At 45.7% G+C, this 16217-nt stretch overlaps 1 protein-coding gene across 1 annotated transcript in view; it reads right to left on the reverse strand.

The window, feature by feature from the left end:
* RSPH14 (radial spoke head 14 homolog) overlaps positions 1-16085 on the reverse strand; it is a 208494-nt gene extending 192409 nt beyond the window's left edge. Inside the window, exons 1-3 of the mRNA XM_074972656.1 lie at positions 15731-16085; positions 13211-13313; positions 12864-12982 (exon numbers count right to left, since the gene is read on the reverse strand). Of these exons, the coding sequence (XP_074828757.1) occupies positions 12864-12982; positions 13211-13313; positions 15731-15929 (421 nt within the window). The 5' untranslated portion in view covers positions 15930-16085. The remainder of the gene's footprint in view (positions 1-12863; positions 12983-13210; positions 13314-15730) is intronic.
* Positions 16086-16217: the final 132 nt, after the last annotated feature.

Below are 16217 nucleotides of genomic sequence, written 5' to 3' on the forward strand. Positions count from 1 at the left end.
CTGCAGGGAGCAGCCAGTCAGGGCCCAGCAGTCCTGTGTAAAAGGAGCTGCTAGGCCAGAGTGAGTTCAGTCTGCTGGCACAGAATGGGGGAGTGAAAGGTGCTCCTGGCTGGCTGCAGTGGCTGAAAGGGCTGGACAGATCAGTTGTTGGTAGGGACTGGGGGAGTATGAGAATAGCTTCTGGGGGGCTGCTGGAACTAAGCAGTTAGTTATTGGCAGGGACAAGAGGAAGGAGATGCTGGCTGCTGGGACTCAACTAAGATGGGCTATGGGGAAGTGGCCCAGGGAAATGTAGAGCAGCAATTAGTAAAGGGATGCAGCATGTGGCTGCTACCTAGAGGGTCCCTGGGTTGGGGCCTGGAGCAATGGGTGGGATGAGGTCCTCCCCCCATCAGCCACTGGGGGGAAGTGGATACATCCTAAGGAAGGGAATTAGAACTGTGGCAGCCCAGAGAAGGCGGCTGCACTGGGACTGACTCAGCGGGGAGCTGTGGTCAGCGAACTGAGCCCAAGAGGGGTGGCCCAGCAGGAAGGCTGGGGTCACTGAGGACTCAAGTAGAGGCAAGGTGTCCCCAGGGAAGAAGCCCTCTGGGTGCTGCTCAGTACCTGCATAGGAACCTTGCAAACTAGCTGGACCAATCGAGGGTACCGTAATGGGCCCTGTTGGACTGCTTAAAGACTGAGTCTAGGAAGGGCTACAGGAAGATGCACCACCTGAGGGGGTACTGCAATAGGCCCCTGTTGGACTAATTAAGGGCCTCAGCCCAGGGAGGTCCCTTAGGTTGATGCCAACAGAGAGAATCCTGCTACAGGCCCTGTTGGACTCTTAGAAGACTGAGCCCAAGGAGGGCTGCAGGACATTTTGGACTGTACAGTGGAAGGGGTTGGTTTGTTTCGCACATGGACTGTGTGTGACTTGGCTGGAGGGCTGAGTCACTGAAGACCTGTCTGACAAGCGCAGCAGCTGACAGGGAGCACTGTGAGCAGAGAAAAAACTGCAGGCACGTGCACACTTGACCAAAGGGTGCTTGCATGAGGTGAGTGTATCCCATTACAGATAGCTATTTTTCCCCCCATATAACATATCTGTAGCTTCTCTATCTTATTTTCACACCTGCTCTTTTGAGGACTCTAGTATTTTTCAATGTAACTAGTGTGACAAAGCTCTGTCCTTGCCTCCGTGGGTCCTGCGTTTCCTGGCAGATTTCGCTAGCCTCAGAGGCTCACTGTGACCCTCCACGTAACCCTTCTTTCTCTAGAGACAAGGGTCATACTCTACTGAGCCATTTTCATCATAAGCCAGCAAGGGAGGTGAGGAGAAGTTATCCTTCCTTGCCCAGTCTCTGTTGTCTCCCAGTCTCAGTGATTAAATAGGGGGCAAAGGTGTGGGGGGAGCCCGGGTCCACCCTCTACTCCGGGCTCCAGCCCAGGCACCCTAATAGTATCAGCTATGGTAGCTGACCTTTTAGAAACATGACATGTACAATTCCCTGAGCTACTTCCCCCACAGCAGCCCTCACTTCCTCAAGCTCCACTTCACCCTTACCTCAGGGCCTCCTTCCTTGTGCCTGATATGGTGTGTACTACTCAGCCCCTCCAACAGCGCAACTTCCTTCCACAGCTCCTGACATGCACACCCACCTGACTGACTGAGAGGCTTTTAACTAGTTTCAGCCAGCCCCTGATTGGCTTCAGGTGTCCCAATCAACCTAGCCTTCTCCCTGCCTTCTGGAAAGTTCTTAATTGACCCCAGGTGTCTTAATTGACCTGGAGCAGCTTCCATTTCACTTAACCTGGTACCAGGGATTTGTTTAGCCTGGAGCTAATATATCTATCTCCCACTACTTTTCTATAGCCATCTGGCCTTGCCCCATCACATATCCCCCCCCCCCCCCCACTCAACACCATAGAGTTGGGCAACTTGGGACGCCAGGCAGTATGCTCGTGACAGACCATCAGCGTTGCCATGGTGGCATCCAGCCCTGTGCCGTATGCGGAACTGGAAGGATTGGAGGGATAAGAACCACCTGCTGACCCTTGCATTCTTTGCCTTATTCCGCTGCATCCACTGGAGGGGTGCATGGTCCGTCACAAGAGTAAATCGCCGGCCTAAGAGGTAATAATGCAGTGTCTCCATAGCCCATTTGACAGCAAAGCATTCTCTCTCGACTACTGCGTATTTCTGTTCTCTTGGGAGAAGCTTTCTGCTTAGGTAGAGGATTGGGTGTTCCTCTTCTCCCACCATTTGCGACAGAACTGCTCCCAACCCCACCTCGGAAGCATCTGTTTGTAAAATAAATTCCCTGTTAAAGTCCGGGGCTATGAGTACGGGGTCATTACAGAGGGCCGTCCGAAGGTCTGTAAATGCCCCCTCTGCTGCGTTGGTCCACTTTACCATGTCTGGACCTCGGGCCTTCACCAGGTCCGTTAGGGGACTTGCCCTAGTGGCGAAGTGGGGAATAAACCGTCAGTAGTAGCCTACCACGCCTAGGAAGGCACAGACCTGCTTCTTTCGGGTCGGCTGGGGCCAGTTTTGAATTGCCTCTAGCTTATTCGTTTGGGGCTTCACTATGCCCCTTCCCTCAATATATCCCAGGTACCTAGCCTCTGCTAGCCCTATGGTGCATTTAGCGGGATTAGCAGTGAGGCCAGCCCGCCTTAAGGTGCGCAGTACTGCCTCAACTTTCTCCAAGTGGGTTCCCCAGTCTGGCATATAAATGATGAGATCATCTAGGTATGCCGCTGCAGCAGCTTATCCATGAGGCACTGGAATGTGGCTGGGGACCCATGTAGCCCAAAAGGGAGCACGGTGTACTGGAATAGCCCATCCGGGGTGGAGAATGCTGTCTTTTCTTTAGCTTCTTTGGTCAGAGGAATCTGCCAGTACACTTTTGTCAGATCCAGTGTAGTCAAGAATCGGGCACTACCCAGTCGGTCAACCAGTTCGTTGATGCGTGGTATGGGGTATGCATCAAACTGGGATATTTCATTCAGTCGGCGAAAGTCATTACAGAATCTCATGGTACCGTCAGGTTTAGGCACTAGAACAATTGGACTGGACCACTGACTGTAAGATTCTTCAATAACCCCTAATTCTAACATTTTCTTTACTTCGGCTTTGATTTCTTCTCTTTTGGCTGCTGGGATTCAGTTGGGTCTCAATGTTACCTTGGCTCCGGGGATCCTGTGGATATGGTGATAGGTCTCAGTCGTCCGCCCTGGTTTTGTAGAGAACACATCTCGGTTGCGATTAATCATGTCGTCTGCCTTGATCTTTTGGCTTGGCGTCAAGTCGGATGATATCCTCACTTGCTCATGTAAGTTATCCTCCTGGGGAAGGGTCTCCTGCATGACTAAGCATGCCTCTCGATCATGCCAAGGTTTTAGAAGATTGATGTGGTAAATTTGCTCCTATTTCCAGCGGCCTGGCTGCCGCACCTTATAGTTCACCACTCCCACAGCTTCGATTATTTTGTAGGGTCCCTGCCACTGGGCCAACAGTTTACTTTCTGCTGTGGGCACCAGTACCATCACCCGATCCCCTGGTTGGAACCGTCAAAGCTTTGCTTGGTGGTTATAATGGGTTCATTGGGTCTCCTGTGCTCTCTCCAAGTGCTCCTGTACAATGGGCGTAACTCGGGCTATCCGATCTCTCATCTGCAGTACATGCTCAACTATGTTCCTTCTGGGATTTGGCTCCTCTTCCCAGGCTTCTCTGGCTATACCCAATATGCCCCAAGGGTGGCGCCCATATAGTAGTTCGAATGGAGAGAAACCCGTGGAGGCTTGCAGAACCTCCCAGATGGCGAACATGAGGTAAGGCAATAGGGTATCGCAATCTTTCCCATCCCGGCTCACCACTTTCCTGATCATGGCCTTGAGGGTCCTATTGAATCTTTCCACGAGGCCATCTGTTTGCGGGTGGTATACAGAGGTCCGTAGGGCTTGTACATGGAGCAATGAACAGAGATCTTTCATCAACTTGGACATGAAATGTGTCCCTTGATCAGTCAATATCTCCTTGGGTAGCCCAATCCGGGCAAAGATCTGTACTAGCTCCTTAGCTATTGTCTTGGAAGCTGTGTTGCGCAGGGGAACAGCTTCCGGGTACCGGGTTGCATAGTCCAGTACAACAAGCACATGTTGGTGGCCTTGAGCTGTCTTCTCTTGGGGCCCTACCAGATCCATGGCTATCCGTTCGAAAGGAACCTCTATTATTGGAAGAGGTATCAAAGGAGCCCGCAAGTGCGGGCGAGGGGTATGTAACTGACACTCCGGACAAGAGGTGCAGTATCGCTGGACATCTTCATGTACTCCTGGCCAGAAGAACCTCCGCAGGATCCGTGCCTGGGTTTTCTCTACCCCTAGGTGTCCTCCAAACAGGTGACTGTGGGCGAGACTCAATATGGCTTTTTGATGTTTTCGTGGCACCAGAAGTTGTTGTATCTCTTGCTCCTGCATTTGCACCAAGCGGTACAGGAGATCTTTCTTCACTATAAAGTAAGGTCCGGGACCCCGGACCTTCCCATCCACGGGTATCCCATTGATACCCGGCCACCTCTTTCCTGGCATTATCATATCTGGGGTCCTCCGCCTGGTCCCGCCCAAAAGTCTCTCTCCCGGGACTAACCTGCCCAAGCTCCCAGGGGCCGGCTTCTGCTTCTTCCAACGGCTCGCCACCGTCATGGCTGGGGGCAGCTTCTGGCTCACCTTCTGTGGTGGAAGTTTCTCTGTTGGCTGCTCGCGTCCATATGCCTACTAGGGAGGTCTTCTGGCCCTGGGTCAGGATCCGGGTTCCCAAGGCCTTTGCAGCCTTCCTCTCTTTTTCTGTCTTCTGGGTCTTTCGGGGGGCTGAGAACAGATCCTGAGAAATCTCAGCGAATGTCGGGGGTTGACATTCCCCCGGTGACGAGTCGCTGTCCTCAGGGTTCCCACCTCCCTCCAGCCTCTCCGGGGGGAGTAAATTATCAAACCCTAGATAGTCCCTGCCAATGACTACAGGATATGGAAGTTTAGGAACTACACTCACGGTCACCTCAGTGGGGTTTCCCTGAACCTCTATCTCCACTGGGATGGTGGGGTAATGGCTCATGGCCCCATGCACGCACGTCACTGCTACGCGTTTGGCTTGTAGTAGCTGACTATTTTTTACCAGCTTACCCGATATGAGGGTGATAGCACTCCCAGAGTCCACAAGCACTGTAGTCTCTGTTCCATTTATCCTCACTGGCCTGCTGTAATTATGCAGGGCTAATGCGACCCCCGCGAGGTGGATAAGGGAGCATGGGACCTCCCAATCCCCCAAGTTACATTGCATAGGCTCCTCGGTGCTGGGACACTGTGCTGCTATGTGTCCCCACTCCCCACATGCATAACATCTATAATTGCTTTTAATCACTCCCCTATCCTGGGGATTAGGGGGTTTAGTCCCGGGGTTCCCCCCACTCAGGCCAATCCCTTCCTTCTGGGGTCCCCGCTGGTTTTCGGCCCCCCCCCCCTTCTTCCACCTAGGACTCCCCAGGGGTTTGGCTGCCCAACCTTCCAGGGTTGGGGTCGGGTTCTTGCTTCGAAAGCGGCCTTCCTTGGGTAGTCGGGTCAGTTCCCTGGCTGTCATCCATCTTTCTACCAGTGTGATCATCTCGTTGTATGTGGACGGATCGTTCTGGCCTACCCATTTGCGGAGATCTGGCGGCAGTCCCCGCATGTAATGGTCGATGACCAGGGTCTCAAAAATCTCCTCCGGCCTGCACACCTCGGGCTGTAACCACTTCCGTGCGAGGTGTATGAGGTTGAATAGCTGGGACCTCGGGGGTTTGTTCTCCTGGTATTTCCACTCATGGAACCTCTGGGCCCTTACCGCTGCCATTACCCCTGATCGTGCTAGGATCTCTGCCTTCAGACGGGTATAGTCAGTGGCATCCGTGGCAGGCAAGTCAAAGTAGGCCTTCTGGGCCTCTCCACACAAAAAAGGGGCAAGAATGCTGGCCCAGCGCTCCTGGGGCGATGCCTCACGCTGAGCAGTCCTTTCGAATGAGAGGAGATATGCCTCTACGTCATCTCCTGACGTCATCTTTGGCAGACAACCAGTGGCCCTCAGGGTTCGCATCCTGTCAGACCCCCGGGCCTGGGTGGTGAGGATCTTCAGCTGGTCCACCACCTCCCTCAAGAGGGCACGATCTTGGGTCGCCTGGCTCATCAATAATTGATTGGTTTCCTGCTGTAGCCGCATAGACTCCTGTTGTGCCATGGCCTGAACCCGGGTGGCCTCCTGCTGGGCTGCTGTGGCTTGTACCAGAGCTCTTACCACCTCCTCCATTGTGGTACAAAGGAAACAAACAAGAACCTAAATAAATAAATAAAATCCAAAACCCCAGTGCGCTTTTTTTTTTAAACCTCTTTCTTCCGCCACGCTGTGAACAAAATCCCACTGCTAACACCAGTCGTGACAAAGCTCTGTCCTTGCCTCCGTGGGTCCCGCGTTTCCTGGCGGATTTCGCTAGCCTCAGAGGCTCATCGTGACCCTGCACATAACCCTTCTCTCTCTAGAGACAAGGGTCACAGTCTACTGAGCCATTTTCATCATAAGCCAGCAAGGGAGGTGAGGAGAAGTTATCCTTCCTTGCACAGTCTCTGATGTCTCCCGGTCTCAGTGATTAATCTGGGGGCAAAGGTGCAGGGGGGGAGCCCGGGCCCACCCTCTACTCCGGGCTCCAGCCCAGGCACCCTAATAGTATCAGCTATGGTAGCTGACCTTTTAGAAACATGACATGTACAGTTCCCTGGGCTACTTCCCCCACAGCAGCCCTCACTTCCTCAAGCTCCACTTCACCCTTACCTCAGGGCCTCCTTCCTTGTGCCTGATATGGTGTGTACTACTCAGCCTCTCCAACAGCGCAGCTTCCTTCCACAGCTCCTGACATGCTCACCCACCTGACTGACTGGGAGGCTTTTAACTAGTTTCAGCCAGCCCCTGATTGGCTTCAGGTGTCCCAATCAACCTAGCCTTCTCCCTGCCTTCTGGAAAGTTCTTAATTGACCCCAGGTGTCTTAATTGACCTGGAGCAGCTTCCATTTCACTTAACCTGGTACCAGGGATTTGTTTAGCCTGGAGCTAATATATCTATCTCCCACTACTTTTCTATAGCCATCTGGCCTTGCCCTGTCACACTAGTCAAAAATGTATTGAATATTTGATTTTTGTTATCTGCTTATTAGCCACTAGCAATAATGGTCTAGATATCACTATGACACACACTAACAGCACATTTTGTTTTATGTGGAATTTTTGAGTAGTAATGTTTTAGGCTTTGGCACCACCAAGAGCCAATTTTGCTTACTACTGCATATCATTGCTAGATAGATTCAGATGTTCTAATGAAATCCAAAGCTGTCTGCTTTTTTTGTAACCCTCAAAAAAGTCTGTCTCTAGAGATTCATGTGAAAGAAAAAATGGTTTTGTTTTGCATTGGTAGTGCCCCTGGAAAAATAATTATTTTGGAAGTAGATGCTACTGCTGTATCATTTGTCTTTGTAAAACTTGAAGAATAAAATGAAAACTACAGCTTGAGATATTTCATCAACTGTTTTTGTCATACACATCTGATTAAACACTGAACAAAAAAAGCTGTGTGACTGATACAGCTAAATCATACAGGTAATTCATTAATAACTTTGAATTATAAACTAAATATAAAACCTGAAGAAGCACCAGTCAACAGATCCATGCAATCACACAGCTTCAGAAATGTGAGAGTAATGGTTTGATCTTTAAAGATAGGAAGCATCGTCACTGCTCACTGAAGTTAATCAAAGTTAAGGGTACTCCGCACATCCTGAGACTGGGCCTTAAAATATTAGGAAATAGAGCATTTTCTCACTAGAATACTCATAAGTAAACAGTGATCTTCCCTGTTAAAAGCCTACAGTGGCTACAAAAGAAGTACTTTACATGCTAGGTCTGGTCCTTTGGGGTACTGAGTGCCCTCAAACTCCATAGACTTTGAATGGGAGTTGTGATCTGGCCCACTTATATCAATGGAGTGTTAATTCAAAAGCTTAATGATTACAATTTAAATGTCAACTATTAGCTGTATCACTGATTTCAGCACAAATATATACCTAAAGTGTTTATCCTACAATCCCAAACTGCCTCCCACACCTTGCTGCTGCCAAAAGAATTATTCCTTCATTAGCTGCCAAAATTCCTGCTTCCCCCAACAACTTCTACAATGCAGTTATACATTTTCAGTTCAAAGTTCTGCATTACACTGAAAATTTAGACAGCATAAATTGAATTTATTATCAAGGGATACTATACTGATTGTATTATTTATTTCCAGCCTTCGTTCACCTTCATATTTAATTCACTAAAATCTTCCATTAAAAAAAAATCATCTGAAGATGCCACAGAATCTCTAGTCTGTCATACTGAAGTGCTACAGAATTCAGGAGCTTTTCCTGGAGAATTTAAGTCAGGGTGGTCTCCAAGTATACAAGGCTTAGATCATGTATGCCACAATGAGTGTTTACTAGGATTGCCAACAGTGCACTATTACAAGGGACATCCCTTTTTTTTTTTTCATCTCTGTACTACAAGATTGGGAGTTGCTAAGTGCTGCAAAAAGCAGCAAGAAATAGCCCTGGCAAATGTAGGTGAGTACTGCTTATTATTGATGAGGATAATATTTGGAGGGGTGGGGAGGAGAGGTGAGGCAGGGGTGCTAATTTTTGAAATACAGATTTCAAAATTTGTCCCTTATTTTTGAAATACAATGTTGGTAACCCTCGGGTTTACTAATGAAATAACTTTACATGGCATGCGCTATATGTGTCACAGTTTGATAGCTAAATGATAACAAGAGGTCGTGCAAATGTTTGACGGTAAAATATACACAGAGAACATGCAGTAGATGGATTTTCAAAAGTGACTAGTGATTTTTGGGTGCGTCCGTTTTTCGGGGTGCTGCTTGAGACACTTTGAAAGGCCCTGATTTTCAGAAAATGCTGAGCACCAAGTACATGATTTTACAGAAATGTAGGCTTATGCCCAGAATAGAGCAGTGATAGTTAGACCGATCTAACAGCCAAAGAAAGAATAGCCTATCGCTGTAGAGATCAGTTATATGGATTCAAAGAAATTTTGACTGCATTTCTAGATATATTTAGATTAAAAATATTTAGACTGCTCAAAGAAGAACACATTTCCATTCCTTCAAACCCTTCCTCCTTTTCTATCCCTCTTTGGTCCCCTGTTTTTCCTATTTGTATACATTTTTGCCTATTTGATTACTATAACCCCCCCCCACTGTAACTATGTATTTGTAGTATTGTCTAGTTTTGTACTGTCTGGTCTTGCAGCTTTGAGTTGTAAAATTGCATAAGTCTTTTGGGGATCCCATGAAGCGTATGGTTCTTGGAAACATATACAAGCTGCAAATCATCCACCTTTTTGTATTTTTCATGTTGTCTTTTATAAAAAAAATTAAGTCACAAAAGAGGTGCTCAGCACTCACTCTAGAGAAAATCAGGATCCTTTAAGATTTCTCCAGTTTGGCTCCCAAAATTTGAGGTATGCAAAATCACAAAACTTTGGACTTGTATTTCTATTCAGGATCAGTATCTAAGGCTGGTAAAATAAGACTGTTCTTCAACAGTGTCACCCATTTCCATTAACTACTGATCAGAACAAACTAAGGCCTCAATCCTGCAGTGAGCTCCATGTAGGTGAACCTTTGAATCCAAAAAGATCTCATTCCAGGATCAGGATCTAAAAAGTGACCAAGTGTTTTACCTGAAGTCAGACAGCAGCATTCACCTGTCCTGCAAAATTAATTACTTTATAGAACATTTTCTCTACAAACCAAAATCCAGATAGAAACACTTCCTGATACTAAACAAATACGCAGAGTAAGAAGTCCCATGTCTTGACTTTATTTTGCAAAAAGGTACTTGAACTATATATTACCCCTTTTGACCCATGCTGTTAGCCAATATTTGTGGTCTTGAGAGTTGTTTCCATTAGCAAGAGAAATTAGTTAAACAGGATTGTATCAAAGAAATACCTCTATTTACAAAGAACGTACACAAGGTCCTGTTTCCCTGAACACAGCAGAAAGCAAACAAGAGACAGTTTCCATGCTCAATACTCCAAGACTCTTTCAACCCATCACTCTGCCAAAAGGCTCTCTCTTTCTTTACTTTATCTCAGGACCATGTTTGCTGTGCCTATCTTGTTGCTTTCTGCCTCCCTACAGCTTCTTCTGATCCACAGCCCCATGCATTTGCAATCAGATCCCAATAAAACTATTCCACCCACACAGCTCAGTTTCTGACTGGTGTTGTATGTAGTTTGTGTTTTCCGCGGAAGCTATTGTTTCAGCTATCTTACTCCAAAAAGAAGCTTATGTGCTGCTTATGTTTATCCTGAATGAAAGTTGGCACTCACGCCCACCAGCTCCAATAAGGTTTTTGATAGCAGTTAGGGGTCAGACATGTCTTCTGGTAGCCACTGAAATCTTTGCCAAAAATATGCATGAATAGTTCCCTAAAATTAAGGCTGCAGTACTTTTTACATTCAAACATCTCTAATGGATGATCCTGCAATAAATTCAGTATTAGTAGCTCCGGGCGTGCCAGAGAATACATTGGATTTATAATATATGGCATACTGCCATTATGTTCTGCAAGAAATTCCTGGCAGCATGGTTAAAAAAATGACACATGAAAGGTGTGATTTTTTTTCTTATACACTAAAGCCCCTTTATATCACTCTGGCAATGTTAAGGGGGTTATGTGAGTGTAATGTAATTTATTTCATGTTAAGGTCTGTTTACGTTGCTATCTGTGACTATTTGTATGTTAAACTATTCTGCTCTGAAAAGGATATACCAAGAATCCTGCTTGCCTTTAACATTTCAACACACTGTCAACTCTGAAGAACAGTCAGTCAAGGAAAAGCAAAGGGACAGTGTGATACTCAAACAGATGCTTGAAAATACATACACAGTGATATGTCTAATTTTAGGCCTGCTAGCCTTGACAGCAACTCTTTAAACATATAATTCTGCTGTGAACCAACTGGCATATTTTCTTCCTGCGACATTTTCTTCTCTCACAAGTGCCACAAAATGCTATTTATCATCTTGACTACAGAGCTAAATGAATAAGTACCCTGACAGATCAGGACATACTAAAGAGTCACATTGCAAGCCACCTTCTCATTAGATTTGAAAGTCTACAGGATGACTAATAGAACAAAATAATGCAGAAAAAAATTTAAATTCTACTTGAAAATCCTTTTATCTGATAGATAGGTGATCTACTACACCTTAATGGTGATCACATAAAAGTTGTTGGTTGTTTTGTTTTCCACTGGATTGCTCTGCTATTAACTGATTTATTCACCTCAAACTTCACAACGGGCTGCATTCACATAAAAGTTCTCTTCTATAATTCAAGCATGCTCACTCAGCAATTTTTTTTAAACATTCTGTCAATGCCTTTTAAGCACCACTACTATGATGGAAGTCTTCCACTTGAAATTTGGTATGTTTTCCCTTGTCTTAATATAATGGATTTTAAATGGATATTTCCTGTAGATACTATTGTACTTCTGAACTCTGACACAAATCAGTATTTTTAAAAACTGTGGACAAAAGGATCAAAAATCAGGGCCAAACCCTTAAGGCAAAAAGAAGACAGAAAACTAAAAATGTATGTAGTTAGACTAAAGAAAACATTTAAAAAGTATAATGAATTATCCCACTATTATTTCAAGTCAGAGACAAATTCTTATGATTGAACTCCTAGGGCTAAATGGTGTACTCCACTTCCTGAGAGATGCAGCCCAACAAGATTGGTGGGGGGCAAAGATGCAGTTTTGTTATGTTTGCACCTTATGAATTCTAGGCTGCTAGAGGGCTGAAATAGCATCCCATAGCCTAGGCACAGTAGCCCAGAACCCCTGGAGCACTTGATGTTATTGGCGTGCTCCTTCTGTCACCGATATGCCCCCTACACCAGGGCTTGCGAGTAGGGTGAGGTGAGGAATATTTACACAGGATCTGCATTACCCTTGCACTGGAGAAATTTTCCCCAAGCCTCTTGCAGCTCCTGTGTAGCCCCTATGAGCTGCCAGAGTAGTGTATGGGGGCTGGTATAGTAGCCAAAGTCAACCCCCTAATATTAAGAGAGAGAATAAGCAGCCTCTTTAATGCAGTATCATTCATGGGAATTCCTGAAATCCAAATTTGAGGGCTGAAATCCTGCAAATTCTTATTCAAGAGAGTAGCCTTACACATGCAAGCAATCTCACTCAAGTCAATGGAATATGCCTTGTGAGTAAGAGTTTGCAAGATCAAACCCAAAAGAAAAAAACATACATTGCTTTTCTGACACATTACAATAGAACCTTGTTTCAACATGACCTGTGAACTGAGTGAGCCTTTTATCTTTTAAAAGTAAGAATTGACACTGCTATTACAAAACCTGCAAACAATTTAAAAAGTGAGAACAACATCATCATGCAGTATAATTGTCCCTCACTCAAAAGCAGCAAGACATTCTTTTAAAGTCTTCAGATGTAACTCAATGATAAATTACAAAAATAAGACACTACTTATTTTTGCTGATCTTATTTTCTTTACTTAAAGTTATTTCTCATTAATGGAATTTTAAGGAAACTGAAAACATTTAAGCTGTAAATTATTTTGGAATAAGGTACATTCAGCTATCTGCTTTCGCCTCCTTAAGTATTTAATCATTTGAAATGCATACTTAAATTGACCTGGAAAGATTAAGATGCCAGAGCACCTTATGTATCCTTCTGAAAAAAATACTTTGAATTAAAAAAAAAAAAATCCTACCCGCCGGTAACTCTGCCATTATTTCAAACGCCCGGTGCATGTTTCTCCGACAGATATCCACTGGATCATTCAAGAGCTGGGACAGGGCAGGAATGACTCCGTTTTCTATAAAGCCATCCCTAAAACCAGAAAGCTGGGTTTATGGGAGATTTAATTAGGCAAAACAAAACTCATAAATCCTACCAATGTGTAATAATCTCACTGACATTCTGTTCTAAATCTAAATCTAAATCATTCCAGCAATCTTGATGAAACTTGGAAACTGCTGCTGAATATTCTTCACTTAAACTTTAGCTACCATCTCCACTCTCCAGTACCATCCAGTAAACTCTGGGGAATATACTTACCTGCCAACATTATGAGTAGCCATTATATAAAGGACTTCGGTTGTTTTTTCTCGAACAGTGCTATCTTCGTCTAGAAGCAAATATTTCAGATTATCCAGGAATCCTAAAAGACAGAATAGATTTTTTTTTAACATTTCTTTACTTCAGGGTTAGTTTATTAAAATAGCAATGATTGGGTCAAACTCTGGCACTAACACATCAAGAAAGAAAGTGACTTCCAGAGTTGAAGATTTACCACCAAAAATGCCATGCCACGAATCTCTTAGTGTTGAAATTTCACAATTGTAGTGTACGAGTTATAGCTGTACTATGCTTAACACAGCTAGCATCACTAAGAGCATGATTCAAAACCCAGTGAAGACAATGGAAAGATTTTTGTTAACTTCATTGGGCACTGGGTGGGGCCATAAGCAATTAAGCTGCTGTGTTCTGCACTAGCTAAGGCCCTAATCCTGCAAATACTTATGCATTTGCTTAACTCTAAGCTTTTAAGCTAAGAGTAAACCCACTAAGGCAGGCATTCTCAAACTTTTTTGCTGGACCCCCTTTGAAAATATTTCAGGCTGTGATGACTGAGCCCTCCCCGCACCCCACCCCAATACCATTCCACCAATGGGCGGCAGGTATCATATAGGCTGGGGAGGCCATGCGTCTCCAAACAGCCAGGCCCATGCTCCGCGGCTCCCCCTGTGCAGTGGTCCCAGGGCTGGGGCCGCATTGCCCATCCTCCCGACACTCTGGGGCTGGGGCCACATCGCCCAGCACTCCAGAGCCGGCAGCCACGTGGGGGGTGGGAGGGTGTAGAAGGGGCAGGGCCGGTGGTTCACGCACTGCCCATGATGCCACCATTACTTCTGCACTGTTGCTAGCGGTGGCGCAGCCTTCCGAGCTGGGTGCCCAACCCGCACTGCACTAAAGTCAATGGAGCTACTCATGTGACTAAGAACATACATGTTTGTAGGACTGGAGCCTAAAATTTTTGGAATTTTTTCAAGGGTAGCCCCAAGCAGAAGTTATGTGAAGAAGAAATGAACTTGATTTCCTTACTTGGCCATACATTTACTAGGCCATTATTGGCTGGGGGTGGAGGACAAGCAGTACACCTGGTAGCAAGGGCAGAATATGAGTCTCACATTATTACCTTTTTCAGAGTAGCAGCCGTGTTAGTCTGTATTTGCAAAAAGAAAAGGAGTACTTGTGGCACCTTAGAGACTAACCAATTTATTTGAGCATAAGCTTGAATCCGATGAAGTGAGCTGTAGCTCACGAAAGCTTATGCTCAAATAAATTGGTTAGTCTCTAAGGTGCCACAAGTACTCCTTTTATTATTACCTTTGCTACTGTAGTTCGGATTAAAAAATAACTTGACAGGTTCCTAATGGGATGACCAATATTCCTGGCTAGAGGAAATATCAGCAGAGGAAGGACTTCAAGGATTGCAATGGGGCATGGAGATTAGAATGGTGGTAGAGCTGAGGCAAATTCCTTCTTTAGTTTAAGTTAAACTAGCTATAGGTATGCAGCACCCGAAGTGCCAAAAAAATGCATAGGAGACTGAATTCAATGGAGCTGTGCCAGAGCTGAGTTGGGGTTTGTTTGTGGGGTTTTTTTTAAATGACCATTTGCAGCAGGAGCTCATTTAACCTGCCCACACCAAAGGAAAATATTGATCCAAATCTGGGGAAAACAGAGGTGCTAAGATACAATGCAGATGACTTTGTTATAATAGTCATAGTTTTGTAAGCCTGACAAATATTTTATTCCATATTATTTAAAGGTTCATCAGAGTAGACCCTGATCCTGCAATGTGAACTGATGGTTTAGACTGTTACAACTGTGCAGAATGCCAATGAGGTCAACAGCACTCCACATGGATGTAAATGTCAGCACTATCTGATCTACGTGGGTGGTTTTCCATGAGTGGACTCTATCCCTGTGCAAAGCCCCAATGAAGTCAGTAGATCTGCACATGGGCGTAAGTGTCCAACTGCGCAGAACAGCCTGAATGCTTGGGGACTCCGAGAACAACATTTCCACCCTCAGACACAATGTAGGACGAAAGTTAAGATAACCTACAAATAAAAAATAGTGGGTTTGTGCCCTGTTTTCTTGCTGTATGCTAGTCTGAAAGGTTTTTCTTCCCCCAGCCATTGGGGGGGGGTGGCTTACATTTTTTACATATTAAAAGTCAGGTCTCCCTTACTTTTTGTCTCCTGGAAGGCTCATTTACTACAGGAGAACTGGTAGCATTAAGATAGCAGAAATCCCATGCACATAAAATCTAATTAATGGATAGGGAAAGTCTTTTTCTCTTGGACTATTTACAACTTTTTAAAAACATTTGCTAAACCAGGGCATGTGAGGCATGATGTTCCTTGTATTTCTGAGATAAAAAACAAGCAGGAATAAAATGAAAACCTTTACAGGGCTTTTGTACATCCCAAAGAAAGAAACAAAACCACTTGTCCCCTTTCCCAGAGCCAGGTATTCTGGAAATCTGTGGCATCAGAGATCACTTACCTAGTTTTATTGCTTGGTAGACATTCTCTGGGTCATGCACCAGGTCACATAGGGCCATCAGTGCCCTCTGCCGGGTCAGCAGCTCAGGGGACTGTAACTCCTCATTCAGTTTAGGTAGGGCCCTCTCCCCAAAAGCAATAGGGGCTTTAGTGGGGTCAATGTCGGGGGGCAGTTTGGCTGAGATACGAGCATGTGCCATCCTTAGGTACGAAGGGATGGATTCCCTCTGTTCGCTAAAGACACCCCAACAATCACCCTCCCACAGGGGGTGGCTAAAGTACCCGAGGAAGCAGGAGCTCCTGCTTTCAAGCCGCACCAAGCTCCCAGCCCCAAGCAGAGCTACGCTGGGAAGGAGTCAAACGGTGACGAGTCTAGGACAGAGGATGATGGGGGGCCGGGGGGTGGACGCGGGCCCCCCCGTTTATTTCTGTCTCTGTCGAATTCTGCTGCGCTGTCTCGGCTGGATAGTTTGGGTCTGACTGGTGTA

The sequence above is a fragment of the Natator depressus genome, chromosome 15 (genome assembly GCF_965152275.1).
Source record: "Natator depressus isolate rNatDep1 chromosome 15, rNatDep2.hap1, whole genome shotgun sequence".
Taxonomy (NCBI): Eukaryota; Metazoa; Chordata; order Testudines; family Cheloniidae; genus Natator; species Natator depressus.